At 32.3% G+C, this 15,092-nt stretch overlaps 2 protein-coding genes across 2 annotated transcripts; one reads left to right on the top strand and one right to left on the bottom strand.

Annotated features, from left to right (window-relative positions):
- The first annotated feature begins 6,425 nt into the window (after window positions 1-6,425).
- On the top strand, window positions 6,426-10,477 carry LOC115707356 (uncharacterized). Its single transcript, XM_030635288.2, has 6 exons — window positions 6,426-7,367; window positions 8,523-8,634; window positions 8,760-8,931; window positions 9,031-9,218; window positions 9,450-9,595; window positions 9,862-10,477. The coding sequence occupies exons 1-5, from the start codon at window positions 6,880-6,882 to the stop codon at window positions 9,573-9,575; spliced, it is 1,086 nt and encodes a 361-aa protein (XP_030491148.1). The 5' UTR covers window positions 6,426-6,879; the 3' UTR covers window positions 9,576-9,595; window positions 9,862-10,477.
- LOC115707357 (uncharacterized) lies at window positions 9,984-12,273 on the bottom strand. The gene is made up of 5 exons (XM_030635289.2): window positions 11,446-12,273; window positions 11,217-11,334; window positions 11,043-11,124; window positions 10,899-10,950; window positions 9,984-10,762 (listed from the first exon to the last, which is right to left on the bottom strand). Exons 1-5 carry the CDS (start codon window positions 12,052-12,054, stop codon window positions 10,607-10,609), a joined length of 1,017 nt encoding a protein of 338 aa, XP_030491149.2. The 5' UTR covers window positions 12,055-12,273; the 3' UTR covers window positions 9,984-10,606.
- Window positions 12,274-15,092: the final 2,819 nt, after the last annotated feature.

Raw genomic sequence — 15,092 nt, 5'->3', positions numbered from 1 at the left:
ATGGTTTGACAAAATCGAAGGCCACTTCTTTGTATGTTAAATATAAATAGTTATCTATTCTTATCCAAATTGTCAATTGTAGTGAAATGTGGACATTAACCATCCACTACTACTTGTAACTTCCCACTAAGATAGGATTTAGGGCCACCATCTTATATCCTATTCCTATAAATAGGGGCTCACTCAAAGGATCGGAGTAAAAATATATATATAACTTACAGAAATTCTGTCAAATTATAAACACAACTAGAAACTCATAAATAATATGGACTTGTCGTGGACTATGTAGATTAAACTACAAAATCTCGTAAAAATATATGGTGTTCATATATTATTTTCATTTCTTCATTTCATTTCTTCATTTCTTTAATTTATTCTCTAATTAATTATCTTCTTAGATTAAGTTGACGAAAAATTACATCAATTGTTTAGTGCTTTCATTGAAAAAAAAAAAAATCAAGAGATTTAAGAGGAAGAGATTCAGATTTATCATCTTCAAAATCCCAACTGTAAAATTTGTTAAAATTAAGAGTTAAGTGGAATTATCGTCTACTAATCATCATCAAAGTATACAAGAAATAACTAATGGATCGGTTAAAATAAGAAGTATCAACATATTTACAAGAATTTCGAACTTAAGACTAATTTTTTAAGATTGGAAATTTATCTAGATTAAAGTAAAAGTAAACTTTTTTGAATTTATGTTGTAATTTTTCAAAAGAAAAAATACTATAAAAACTTTTCTATGTAGTTTTTATGTTTAAATTGAAAGTGTTTCTAGCAAGTAATGGTAGGACAACTAAACGTTCAAAGAGTCATGATTTTAAATAGTAAAGCGTGAAAATTAATGGAGAACAGCTAATAAACAAACCAACCATAAGCAGCACATCTGAAACTTGTGATTCCCATTAATATTTTTTGTTGGTAGAAAAGTTAGCCACAAAACTCAAATAGTAAAAAATAATGATCATAAATACTAACAAGGATACATTTGGATTTCAGTAGTGTTTGAAAATTTGATTATTTTAAAATCATTGTCCACCAATAACTTTATAAAAATGATATTCCACTTTATTACCTGTTCAAAAATAAATTATAAATATGACTAGTTCAAAAAACATGACAATTTTTGAACTTTTTTATCCAAAAATCTTGGGGGTAAATATAAAATAATAATGTTATTAATGACATATTTACAAAATTAACGAAGAGATAAAAATAATCTTGTCAATATCAATAAACAAAGCATCATACTCTCTCTATTTCGTAACGTATGTTATTAATGTTTGTAAAAAGTTAATGCATTAACTTTGACCACAAGAAACATTATTTCTATTTTTGTTCCCAATATATCTGCTGGTAAATGTGGTTGAACCAACTATATATACAGTTGATATTTGAAGTATTTAAAATGTGATCCACTGCTCATTTCTCGTGATTTTAGCAAATCTTTTGTTTATCAAAATGTATATCAATATGTGCTGCATGCAGACTACATATGTTTGGTTTTCATCTTTTTATTTATTTATTTGTTTGAAAAAATTGGCCTTTGTTGAAACCTTCAACATAATCCAGAAGGGAAAACTCCAAATAAAATAGTAAGTAGTATTTCATCAAACTGCCCGCACCGCATCGTAAAAAAAAATGTAGTTTGAAATTTTTTGCTGGGCGGTCACAGTTTGAATTTTTCTTAAACAGCACGGTGCAGTGCGGTTTGTGGTTTTGAATTGTTAATATTATAAAAATATCAAATTTTATATTTATTTAGGTCCAATATGTAAGCTCTAGCCCAAAACCCACTAATTATTATATTGTTGAATTTTTTTTGATATTTATTTTCAAGTTTTATGGTATTTTGACAAGTATTACTCAAACTTTGTTGTATTTGTGATAGTTTAATTATTTGGTGATAGTTCAAACCGCAGAAATCGCAAAAACCGCACCCACCATTTTTTGCGGTGCGATTTCTGCGATTTTTTAGTTTCGTTGTGCGGATGCAGTTTGGGAAATTAAAAAAATTGCATGTGCGGATTGATTTGAAAAAATATTCAAAAACCGCACCATCCGCAAGACAAACACCACCCGCACCGCGAAACTAAAAAACATAAGAAAGGTATGATTGGCTTTGAGTGTCCCAATGCTATTAAAAGATATAAGTAAAGGATTTCTCGCTCTTAAAGCAGATATGGCTAAGACCTATGATAGTGTTGATTGGACTTTTCTTTGAGCTATGATGGAAAATTAAGTTGGGTTTCCACCCAGGGTGGATTGGTTTGATTATCACTACTACAAAAATGATTTTTCTCAACATTTTTAAACAATCATTTAAAGTATTTCCGTCGATTTCTATAATCGTCACCTATACGATCGTCGCAAAATGGGCAAAATAGGCGAAGGTTAAAAAATATCACTAATGTGGACTTCCCGACACTGTTGCCTATAGTATAGGACATGGTTTAAAATTGTCGCCTACGCGACAGTATTAAACCGTCGGGAAAAAAAAATACAGATTTTTCTGTCATGAATGACAGATTAATCTGTATTTCTCCTATTTTTTCTCCTACATTAGTTTTATAATTTTACCTAAATTAAAATAAAACAGCTAATTTCCTCAAAAAAAAACAGCTAATTAATTTTATTACAATAACAACTAACTTTATAACACATTAAATTTATACAATAACAAAATAAATATATATGATAAATAAAAAATATATAAATAAATAAATGTATTTATACCAAGCTCGGAGAGAGAGAAAGAGAGAGAGGGAGACGGACGAGAGGTGGTGGTGGTTCGACGTATAGACGGAGATGAGAGGAACATCGACGGGAGGTAGTGGTGGTCCGACGTATGCGACGGAGAGGAGAAGGAGAGCAGCAATAGGAGGGGTGGGTGGAGATCGATGGACGAAAGAGATGAGAAGAAAGGGAGGAAGACGGAGAGAGGAGGGCGATGGTGCGGATGCGTGAGTGGGGTTTTGGACATTTTAGATTTTTGTGTTAGGGTGTGGAAAATGGAGAAAAAATAGGTGAAAAGAAATAGGTGGGCATGTGAGAAATAGAAAAAAAAAGTAGGTGGGCAAGTGGGAAATATGGCGAGAAGTAGGTGATAATTTTTAGTGGGCCCTTATACCCGACAGTTTAAAATCGTCGGGTATAATATAGGCAATAGTTTAAAACTGTCATCTAAAACTGTCGGATATAAGGCTATCCTAAAAAATCGTATTTTATTGAAAAAAAACATCACCTATTATGTGTATTACGATTTTAAACCGTCAGGAATACTAAATTTTCTTGACGGTTTTAAATAGTTACTTAATTTTTTTAACGGGTCCCGAAAAAATTATTTTTAGGATCGTCGCGAATTCTGATATTTGCAGTAGCGTATGAGTGTGTTACAATTGTGACCTATGCGATAATGTTAGTGGGGATGTTATTGGTAACATTGTGTCGTCTAGGGGGATTAGGCAAGGGGATCCCTTATCTCATTTCTCATTTTTTATTTGTGTTGAGGGGCTATAGTCAATCATGAATAAGAAAACATATTTTAAGTTTGACTTGTGGGAGGCCAGCCCTACAATTTCTCATACTTTATTCGTTGATGATAATTTCTTTTTCTTAAAGTTAATGGGAGAGTTGTTCCCTTTTCAAGCTCATTCTTTAGTAGTATAAATCTACCTCAGGTCAAATTGTGAATCTTTGTGAGTTTGTGGTGTGTTTTTTACCCCGTATACTTGATGATCTTTATGAGTCATTAGACCGTCTCGGGGTTCCCTTAATTCTGTGTCATGATAAATATTTGGGTCTCTATTTCTTTGCGGATCAGAGTAAAAGTGATTTATTCCACTCCATCAAAGACAAAATTTGGAATAAGTTATTTGGGTGGAAATCAAAGCTTTTTTCTTATGGTGGTAGAGAGGTTTTGTTGAAATATGTTATCCAGACTATCTCTGTGTATGCAATGAGCCTTTTTCAACTCCGATGGATATTGTGAATGAAATTCATAGCACGTGTGCTCAATTTTGATGGGGTGGCGATACTGATAAATGTAAATTACATTGGTACACTTGGGGTCGTCTGTGTTGGCACAAAACTGATGGTGGTATGAGTTTCAAGGTATATTTTTATTTAGTTTCTCTTAGTTAAACAAGTTGCTCGTTTGTATAATTTTTGTCGATTCTTTAGCGACACGAGTTTTGAAAGAGTAATATTTTTTCTAATAGTTCCATTATTGATTAATGGAGACTAAATGAGCTTCAATTTTTTTGGAAAAGTATCTTTTGAGGGTGTGATCTTTGAAAAGAAGAGTGTCGTTGGTTGGTGGGGAGTAGGGAATCAATTCACATAAGGGAGAACTCTTGGATCCCTAAAGACCACGTGGGCCAAACTTATTCGCTTAGGGAGTGGCAAAGTTGGCGTGGATAGGGTGTGTGATCTTATGCTTGATACGAGGATGGTATATTCCTCTTATTTGAGATTTTTTTGATGATGGAGATCTGTTTTGTATATTTCGTTCTCAGTTTCAATAGAAATGATGATTAATTTGGAATTCTTCTAAGTTAACAATGGCTAGTTTACAGTAAAAAGTTGTTATCGAAACTCAGTTGCTTGGCTTGGGTGGGGTCAGAAATTATCCTCGGTAGGGTCTTCAAAATGGTAGAAGTTTCTTTGGAAGCTCTCTCTTCCTCTAAAGACATAAATTTTGTATAGAAAGATAGTCCGAGTTTTATCCAAACTTATGCTAATCTAACTAGATATGGAATGAACGCTTCTAAGGTGTGTCCTATCTGTTTACAGAACAATAAATCAACTCTCCATGCCTTGTGATTATGTCTTTCCTTTAAATCTATTCAGTATGGGTGGGAGTTGAGGGGGTTGGATAGTTTGAAAATGACGTCTAATTTTTATAAAATATTGATTGGGATTATGGATACCGTAAAAGTTGAGAAATTTCTTGTTCTTTATGGGAGAATTTAGTATCGTTGTAATACTTTTGTGCATGATAATAAGCCGCTTTATGATAATATGGTTATTAGCTGAGCTCATAGTTGCCTATGGCAATTTCAAGATGCCTAACACCACTTTGATAAGTCGAATCTTGTGAGTTCTCAACATGTATCTTCTTCTCATATAACGGGGGTGGATTTTGAGTTGAATTTGGCAGAGTTTAATTTGTTTATGGATGCTAGTATTTGCTCGAAAAGGAGGTAATTTGGCATGGGGCGGTTGTGTTACATTCTAATGGTGATGTGCTTTGTTGAGTTGCTAGTCCAGCTGTTGAAATGCTTGAATTGCATGTGGCAAAGGCTTCGACCCTGTTACAAGGTCTTCTTCTATGTAGGCGGTTGGGTTATTTTCACATTAATATGTTTTCTGATTATTTGCATCTAGTGAATTCAATTTCTAGTAAGATATAAGTTTGCAATGAGTATGATATAAGTATGTTTAGTATTTATATTTTTTATTGTAAGGGAGTTAATAATGCTGTAGCACATTTTTTAATTAAATTGACTCTCTTTCGATGATTCTCGAGTCTAGTGACTGGTCTCTAGCTTAATTTATTTTAATTTATCATGCTTGTAATAATCATTTAATTTCTTTGATTTTTGGCATTTTTATTGAAATTATTTATTTTTTTCTAAAAAAAATTATTTTACCCAAAAAATTATTCACTTTTCTAAAAAAAAATCACAAAAAAAGCTATTAAGACAATAATTTCAATTAGATAATAAATAACGACATTTTTAATACTTTGTTAAGGCTGGAAATTTCAATGGAATCATCAAATAAAGCAAAACGTATTTCCATTTGATTTTCTTAAATAACCAAAATATCATGTTAGATTTATAAATTCCAATTTAGTGTATCATTTAATTTGGTTGATTTTCAAATTAATAAAGTAGATATTCTGACCTAAAAATCACCCGTCAACTAAAGTAAGAAAATAATTTTTTTCTCGACCACCATCTTTGTTGTTACAGATTGATTTTATACGTTTAGATTTAGTATTAAAAAAGAAGAAGAAGCCATAATAATCACATCAAAACCGTGAAAGGAAAATGAGTGTAGCGGTTCTTAATTAATCCAGATCAAGCAACTTTCTCAGCCGTTGGATCAATATACTTTTTATACAGCTGTTTCCAGAACAACTTTCTACGCTGGTTGACCAAACCCGCCAATCCCATATCAAATCGATTCTTAGTCAAAAAAAAAAAACAAGTCATTGACAAAATCACCCCCAGTCCTCTGGAACTAGAAATGAATATTACTGAAAATTCTTGGGAGATCGGGGTTAAATATGGTAATTCGCTAGGTGATATTCCATCGTTATCTTGTAGCCTTTTTGGTAAGGGACAAGACAGTTTTTAATTTAATTTAGCTCACCGCTTTATCTTTAGCATATTTTATTTTTCTTTTCATACGGTTATCTTTTTTTATTTTTTATTTTTAATATTAAAAAAAAGTAGATACCTTCTCTGCAACTCTTTTTTTCTTAGTTACATATTTATCCCCGAATAATTTTCTCCATTCTGAATGCTTTCAAGGGTATTTCGGTTATTTCGATCATTGTACGGCGGCAGATAGTGAGGAAGAAGGAAGAAGGTCGTGTATGGAATTACAATTTTACCTTGGACTGTAAACAGTGTGGATAAAAATCAAGGGTAGTATTGCCTAGGTGACAAAAGGGACATTTTCGTCATTTCAGAATTATAAAGAGAGAGAGAGAGAGGGGAGGAGAGAGACAGAGATAGAGGAAGAGAGAGAGAGAGAGAGAGAGAGAGAGAGAGAGAGAGAGAGAGAGCAGGAGAGTGAGAGAAGAAAGAAGAGAGATAGACCGTTTGGTTCGTTTTTTCTGTTACTATATGTAATTGAAAAACCATGGTGTCCGACCAAGAATTAGCGAAAGGGGTTGAAACTTTGCTCCGTGAACCAAACTCATTCACCTCCGTAAACGGCGTCGTTGAACAACTTGAAGCGAAGCTAGGGTTAGACCTCTCCCACAAGGCTTTGTTCATCCGGGAGCAGATCAGCCTCCTCCTCCGGTCCCATCCTCAGCCCCCACGACAATATAACCAGCTACCAAAGGACCATTTTGCCCTCCATTCTCACCCACAATCCCAACAACAATTCACCGCTCCTCTCCACCCCCAACAATTCCCTCCCCATTTTGCCCTTCACCCTTACCACCACCGACCAACCGAGGCTCACACTTTCCAGGCTCAGGCTCAGGCTCAGGCTCAGGCTCAGGCTCAGACGCCCTCGGCGCCGCAACCACATCCGCAATACCATCAGCAGCAAGTGCAAACTCACACGCACCACCCTCACCCTCCCCCTCCTCTTAAGACCGAGATTAAGACCGAAGAAAGGTTTTTTTTACCCAAACCCTTATATTTATTTCACTTTTTTAATTCAAGTATTTTTTTTTTTTTAGGTTTGTTCTAATGCTTGTATCAACAATTTATTTTCCCCTAGTAAAGTCTTGTCCTCACATTAATTATTTTTTTAAACAAGATATGTTTTTGAATCCATTTTTTTAAAAAAATTTTTGCTTGTTGAGCATAAATTTGTTAGCTTATTTTTTTTTTGCTAAGGATTTTCTTGTTTGATCTTCACTGTTAAAAAATTGACCATTTTGCCAAAGTTCTCACATTTTCAGAATATATATATATAATATATATATATATATATACATGTCACTGCTGTTAACGTTTTGTTTGTGCTGTGGATGAGAAAGTCAAGCTGACTTTGACGAATTTGTTTTTCAAAATCAGAATTTAAACCAGAAATGCCCTCTTACCTGAAAAACGACCATTTGCTAGCTGAAATTTTAAATAATCATAGTTTGTGATTTGTATTACTTATCTTTTCAACGCTTGAAAGCTACTCTTCTGAAAAGAAACAAACTTTATTGGGCTGAACCTGCTAAGTATAAATTGTAAAATATTTTATAGATTATCTTTTTCAACTTTATTTCTGATGGCGTATGTTTCAATTTTATTCTTAAAAATATGTTTTGGGTATATTTTTTTTCAAAATATTTCATTGAATAATAATATACTCAGTAGATGTCACCATCTTTTCTTGTCGTCGTTCTTTTGTACTTTAGCATGTAGGGTGACCCAGGGTGTTTATTGTTGTGTTTTTTTCTTTTTCTTGGTTATCTCCCTTTCAAAATTTCAATAAAATTGACATTGTTACTCTCAAATAAATTGCTGTAAATTTTTATCATGCTGTTCTTTGTTTTACCTGTTAGGGTAATTTTTTTTTCATCATTGGTCATGTAGAGAGGGCATCGTGCTGACCTTTTTATGAGGAAAAAATCATTACTGGTATCATTTCAAGTTGATTCTTGTATTTGCATGCCTATGTCTTTAGCTATTTTATGTATAACACATGATAACATCTTTACCTGAGTTTCTTATAATTAATAAATAAACGGTAAACTTCTATAAAATAAATAGATCAACTTTGATTTATGAGTGATGAATTTTGTCATTGTGCATTATGATTTTGTTCTACAGTCCTCCTGTTGGTGCCAAAAGAAGAGGTGGGCCAGGGGGTCTGAACAAAGTTTGTGGTGTCTCACCTGAGCTTCAAGCTGTTGTTGGTGAACCAAAAATGCCGAGGACTGAGGTTATTGACAGAAAAATGGTTTTCAGACAATGTTTTAGTTTTGTATATCTAATCTTAGTCCAGTGTTTCGTGTCCTTTTTTTGGTTTTCTTCTCTTCTTCATTAATTATGTTTTGCTTGTTTCAGATTGTGAAACAGCTTTGGGCATACATAAGGAAGAACAATCTCCAGGATCCAAGTAACAAGAGGAAAATAATTTGTGACGACGCATTGCGAGTGGTGTTTGAGACAGACTGCACTGATATGTTCAAAATGAATAAGCTGCTAGCTAAACACATTATTGCCTTGGAGCCTACCAGTATGTAATGTGGAGTAACGTGAAAACCAGTGTTTTTTTTTTTTGTAGTGGAATTGTCTGTTGATGTAAGAATTATTTTAATCCATTTATGGTTTGCAGAAGCGTCCAGCCAATCTAAAAGAGCAAAGGTAGAGGTTGAACCTAAAGCTGAAAGTACTGACTCTGGTTCGGCATGTGTAATAATTTCTGAAGCACTTGCTAAGTTTTTGGACACTGGAGGCAGGGAGATGCTTCGTACTGACGCTTTAAATCGTGTTTGGGAGTACATAAAGACTAACCAGTTGGAGGTACGCTGCTTGAGAGGCTCCAGGCTCTGATCATAAGCACATGATATGTTTATTTTGTGGATTTGTTCGAGCTCTTCTATATTGTTTTTTTCTGCTGATAATTGCTTTCATTTTCTCTAGTAAAGTTCATATTCCCAAAATCTCTCCTTGTGTACAGTTATTGGAGTTTATTGTTATGCATCATAAATGTGTAGAAAGATAAGAACATTGTGTCTTTGATTTACTTGACAGGATCCTTTAAATTCCATGGCGATATTATGTGACTCAAAGCTTCGTGATCTTCTTGGATGTGAAAGCATTTCAGCACTCGGTATTTCAGAGATGCTAGATCGACACCATCTATTTCAACGTTCATGATGTCAGATAACAGTTGACAGGTCAGCATGAATTCCATAATATCTTTACCAATTTTATAACAATTTTTTCGTTTGATTGTTTGTGACCTAGTGTCATGTAGGAATTGATTGAGAACCCTTTCTGTAAATGATATACAAAATTTCTCAAAATATACTGGGTGGATTCACTTGATTTGTTTTCTGAGTTTCATTGGACTTGCATACTCTATCTATTATGCAAGTAAATATTCTGTGATTCCCAATAATTTTGTTTTTTTAATTCCAGTTCTATTTAATTACTTTTGCAGGGACAAGGGATCTTTGCCATATGGTCTCTTCTGATGGTAGAAAAGATTAGGAAAGAAATTTCTTTTTCTCTTTTGTTTTAACTTAGACTTTTTGGGGTTGCATTGACATGGTAGCTGATATGTTGTTTTTTTTTTACATTACTTATGTTTAGAACCAAGGGTTAATGGCAAGGACTTTGTCTGAATTATGCCATAACCATGTTGCTCTAGGTTTTCTAGTTCACTCCGACGAGGTTCTCGCTTTCTAATGCCTAACCTCAAAACTGTGACAGATCGATAATTTACCCTGTACAGACCGGAAGGATCATTCTGTGTATGTATGTTGTTTGATGGCAAAAGCTGTTGGCTTTAACTGCAACTTCTTGTATCTTTGTTAAATGGCAACAACCAATGCTTTTTAGCGGCGTCTTTGCTTTATTTGATGTTGGAAATTGGAATGTTTAGGTTGTTTTTGACTGATTGTAAAACATGTAGATTAGATTAGACTATATTTCAGATTATAGACATGTTTTTCCTAGTAATGGACGTTAATGTTATTGTTACCTATCGTCATGGTTGAATCAAGCTCAAGACAATTTACTACAATTATTATTGTAAAACAATGTGTTCATACTGAGATCCCATTCAAGAAAATATTTGTTTATATTTTTGATTCGAAATGGCTAATATACATAAATATGTTATTTCTGTCTTAGGGAGTAGCACAATCTACCAAAGTGGTCAAACAAGCTCAAAAAATAAGAGTTTAATACGTAGTTAAACTGAATAATATTATAAAGGGAACCATGATAAAGAGGGAGAGCAAAATGTATGCATTTCTATCGGTTGGTTTGTCTTTGTCCCTGAAGATCAAGAGAGAACTCAACTTTTTCATTATACTCGTCACGTATCTTATAGCTCTCTGAAGGAAAAATCAAAATAAGACAAAATTGATATGATTAAGAAATTGTAATATGAGATTGATGGTAGCACTCTTCAAGTGAATTATGCATGTTTTCAAAAATAAATAAATAAATAAATAAATAAATAAAAATTACCAAGTTAAAAGGTTCAACAGAAAGCAGCGGATCCAATAACATCTCTAAATTCCTGGAGAAAAAGTAGTACTGTAAATTTGGTCAAGTCCTCAACAATTGAATCAAAAGTGCTTTGGGATTTTAAGTTTGAAGAAAATTTAACACCTTATTACTATCTTTCCATGATAAACGTGGTACATATGTAAGCTGACCCCCTTTCCTAGAGGCACACTTATATTTCTACACTCTACAGAAAACAAGAAGGGGATCCTAGTAAGTACTAATTAACCTGAAAAATACAATTGGCTTACCCAAAAAAAAAAAAAAACATTTTCATACCTAATTTCCATTTGATACCAACATTCATTCCATCTTGCAATGTTGGCTTCACAACAAATTCAATGTGGTTCCCCAAGGTTATTATCGCACGCAAGAAAAAATCCAACACTTGCTGCAACTAACAAATAAACAACTTCAACATTATGGACATTGAAATGATGAATATGTACTTTTTTTCCCAAACAAACAAATTAAACTAAACGTGTAAATTATATCTAACTAGGAATACCTTTTTCCTTTTAAAGGGTTGAAATCTGTTTGAGAAAAAATTGCAAACACTTTGAAATTCATGGCCAATTACGTCGGATAATTCATGAACTTTTTTGCTCTTGATGGTGGAGTAAAGTCTCTGGAGTACTGTTTCGACGGCGTTCATGTCTTCTTCATGACCTCCTGTACCTTCTCCTTCTGGTTCTGAGTCGTTATTAGCATTGAATGGCACTAGAAGTAGACCTGTACGCTTTGGAGAAAAGATTTTGTGATGATCTAAAGGTTGGTGAAAAAATGGTCTATTATTATTATTGTTGTTATTATAATAATTAATGGAAAAAGCATAAGCTTTGTTGCATGAGTTGCTGTGAGAATAAGATTTGTTTAAGTTTGAAATTGCATTAGAAGAGAATGAAAGAGAAGGCAGGAGTCCTCCATTAATATTATTGTACTTGCATGTATTAATGGTTATGGTCTGGAAAGAGAGCAAAGCCATTTTCAATGCAGTAGAATTTAATGAAGAAAGTGTTGTGGAATCTAATAACACCATTAATAAGGTAAAAGAGAAAGAAAAAAAAGTGGGAAATAGAAATGAGCAAGAAAGGAATGAAGCACAACTCACCACCATGAAGAAGCAGAAACCATGGAGCTTTACTCAAAACAAAAGCTACTAATATTGGATATGAATACACGTGCATTAGTTCCTTATGGCTTATATATAGGCAACTTTTGCTTTTGTTTTTCAATTTATTCCTTTTTATTATGTTTTTTTCAATATTTTTTTCTATCCATTAATATGTGTGTAAATTAATTTTGTACTAACCTCTTAATTTAGCATATGCATATTTTACTATCACCATATTTCGGCAGCATATACACTTTTTTTCTTTTGGATTGAAAATTAGGTAAATTATATTTTGATTCCTATGTATTTTTACTGGTTAGATATTTTATTTTGTTAAATAATAATTCAGATTTTATGTTTTTTAAAATTATACAAAATATGTCTTGTATTTAATTTTCGTCAAATTAAAATTTAATAATAACTTGATTTGAAAGTCTTATGACAGGAATAATTATATTTTTTACATGATAGAAATTAATTTTGAGTTGTTTATATTAAGAAAAAAAATTAATCATTTAGAAGTGTAATCACAAATCACTATAGAATTTTTTAGAAGAAAGTTTAAAGTTACAAAATTACACAAAATTAACATTTGTGAAAAAAAAATTATTTCCACTCCAAAAATTTGTGAAACACTCTTATACTTTTTTATTTTATTTGGTATAATATGTATATATATATATTCTAATTTTATGTTAATTTTTTCAAAAAAATAATATTCTTTTCATTTTTAGATTTTTAAAAAATATATATAACACAAAAATAAAATATATTTGAAATATTAACAAAAATAATTAACATAAAAAAATATAAATCTTATTTTAATAAAAATAAAACATTATACTATTATTTAAAAAATATGAAATTAAAATAATTATAAAAATTAACATTCTTTTTAAAAAATTTGTTATTGATGAATAGAATCCATTACAACAACAGAGTAGATTTGAGAAAGAATTACCCCCAACCAAGAACAATTATTATCCAATCAAAAAAGCAAATCTAACTAAGTTATGAGCAGCTAGCTCTATTAGTCTCTCATTGGACATAAGATACAATTACTCTAAGGAGATAGAATAATCAAAGAGAAATATCATCTATCAAATCATAGAAATAAGATACACAACCAGTAGAAGAACATTGGTTAATAGCATTTGCCACTAAAAGTGAGTCTGTTTCAATGGAATGAATATCCAACCGGTTTGAAAGAGTCCATTTTATACTGTAAATTATTGCATTAGCCTCCATCTCTTTTGTTGAATAACAACCTCGTAATGACTTCAAAAAAGCTGCAATCACATCTTCAAAATCGTCTTGAACTACTGCTCTTAGTCCGATAACAGCTCCTTCCGCATCATACGCAACATCTATATTCATTTTGTAAGAACCAACTGTTGGTGGAAGCCATGTAATATAAGATTTTGGATTGTTATCAGCCGAACTTGGATGAACTGATTTAGATGGTGAATTTGTATCCACTGGAGCAATCATAGGAGACACCTTTGCATTATGATATTATTGGCTACAAAGGTACAAATAATACGAGCTGGTTTGGGTTTGGTGCCATGTAATTCCTTCGCTTCTTTCCGTCCAAATGCACCACATTAGACAAAAGATCTTTTCTAATGCAGTATATCATTATGAATTGCTGCTAAATTAGAGTAGATATCATGAACATTGAAGTTGTTGATGTTTGGAAAAATATCTGAGACTGAGATTGGTTCCACACTTTTTTTGCTCTAGTACATTTAAATAAAGTATGTCCAACCAATTTCCAAGCACAATCACACAGGGAACACGCTACTGAGGTAGAAATTTTACTATGCACAAGATTAATAGCAGTAGGAATGGCGTCGTTGATGACTGTCCAAGCAAAGATTTTGATTTTTTTTTTTGGGTAAATTTAGAAACCAAAATCTATTCCACCATTTGCAAGGAGAATTAGATGAAGAAGTAGCATCCTCCATCTCCAAACTTTCTGCTAAGCAGTAGCCTGATTTAACAGTGTAGGCACCTAGATTAGAATGATGCTAAAAAAAATAATCCTCTCTAAGATATGAACTGAGAGAAATAACGAGTATACGGTCATTAATCTTGCTAAAAAAGATTATAATAATTTTTTTTAAATATTTAGGTGGATTTATAATGGGAAATTTGAATTTATATGCTTAAATAATTAAAAAATTTTATTATTATACCCAAAATTTACACTATAAAAAAAGGGAAATTTTATTTACACCCCAAAAATTCTTAAGTACACCCCATTTTAATAATTTTTATTTTATATAAAATTTATATCTTTAATTGTACTAAGTATTTTTAACTTTTTTCTTTCAATTTATATTCTTAAAAAATATACCTATCAAACAAAATTAAATTATATTTTAAAAATTATGACAAAAAAATTAAAATAAAAAATTATATGAAATTTTCTCAGAAAAAAATAAATAAATATTTACATGAGTTAGAAAAAATTATGAAAATGAAATCAAAATAAGTATTAAAATTAACATAAAATAATGTAAGGAAAAAAATTTTAAAAAATATTAAGAATAATTTTTAAAAATTATTTAAGTTTATATTTTTTTTAATAATGGGGTGTATTTATAATTTTATGGGGTGCAAATATAACTACCCTAAAAAAATTATACTTTTTTTTTTCAAAACCCCAAAAATACCCCCCTCACAATTCTCTCTCTCTATCTCTCTCAGCCAACTCTCTCTCTCTCAACTCACAGTCGACCCCAACGCCACGCGAACCCAAACCCCATCCCCATCGGACCCAAACGCCACCCACTCTCGGACCCAAACGCCACCCACGAAACCTTCGGCTGTGGGACTTTTTTTTTTTTTTTTTTTTTCCTTCGATTTCGTAGAGAGGAAGAAAGAGGTTCGATGGTCGGACCTCGGGTCCGATGGGTCCGTGGTCGGACCCCATCGGACCCCAAGGTCCGACCATCGGCTCTGAAACATTTTTTTTTTCTGCGATTTGAGAGAGAGAGGATGAAAGAGGTCCGATGGTCGGACCTTGGGGTCCGATG

Source organism: Cannabis sativa, chromosome 1, assembly GCF_029168945.1.
Source record: "Cannabis sativa cultivar Pink pepper isolate KNU-18-1 chromosome 1, ASM2916894v1, whole genome shotgun sequence".
Classification (NCBI taxonomy): Eukaryota; Viridiplantae; Streptophyta; class Magnoliopsida; order Rosales; family Cannabaceae; genus Cannabis; species Cannabis sativa.
The sequence above is the reverse complement of the archived record's forward strand: the minus strand, read 5'-3'. Positions and strand labels throughout refer to the sequence as shown.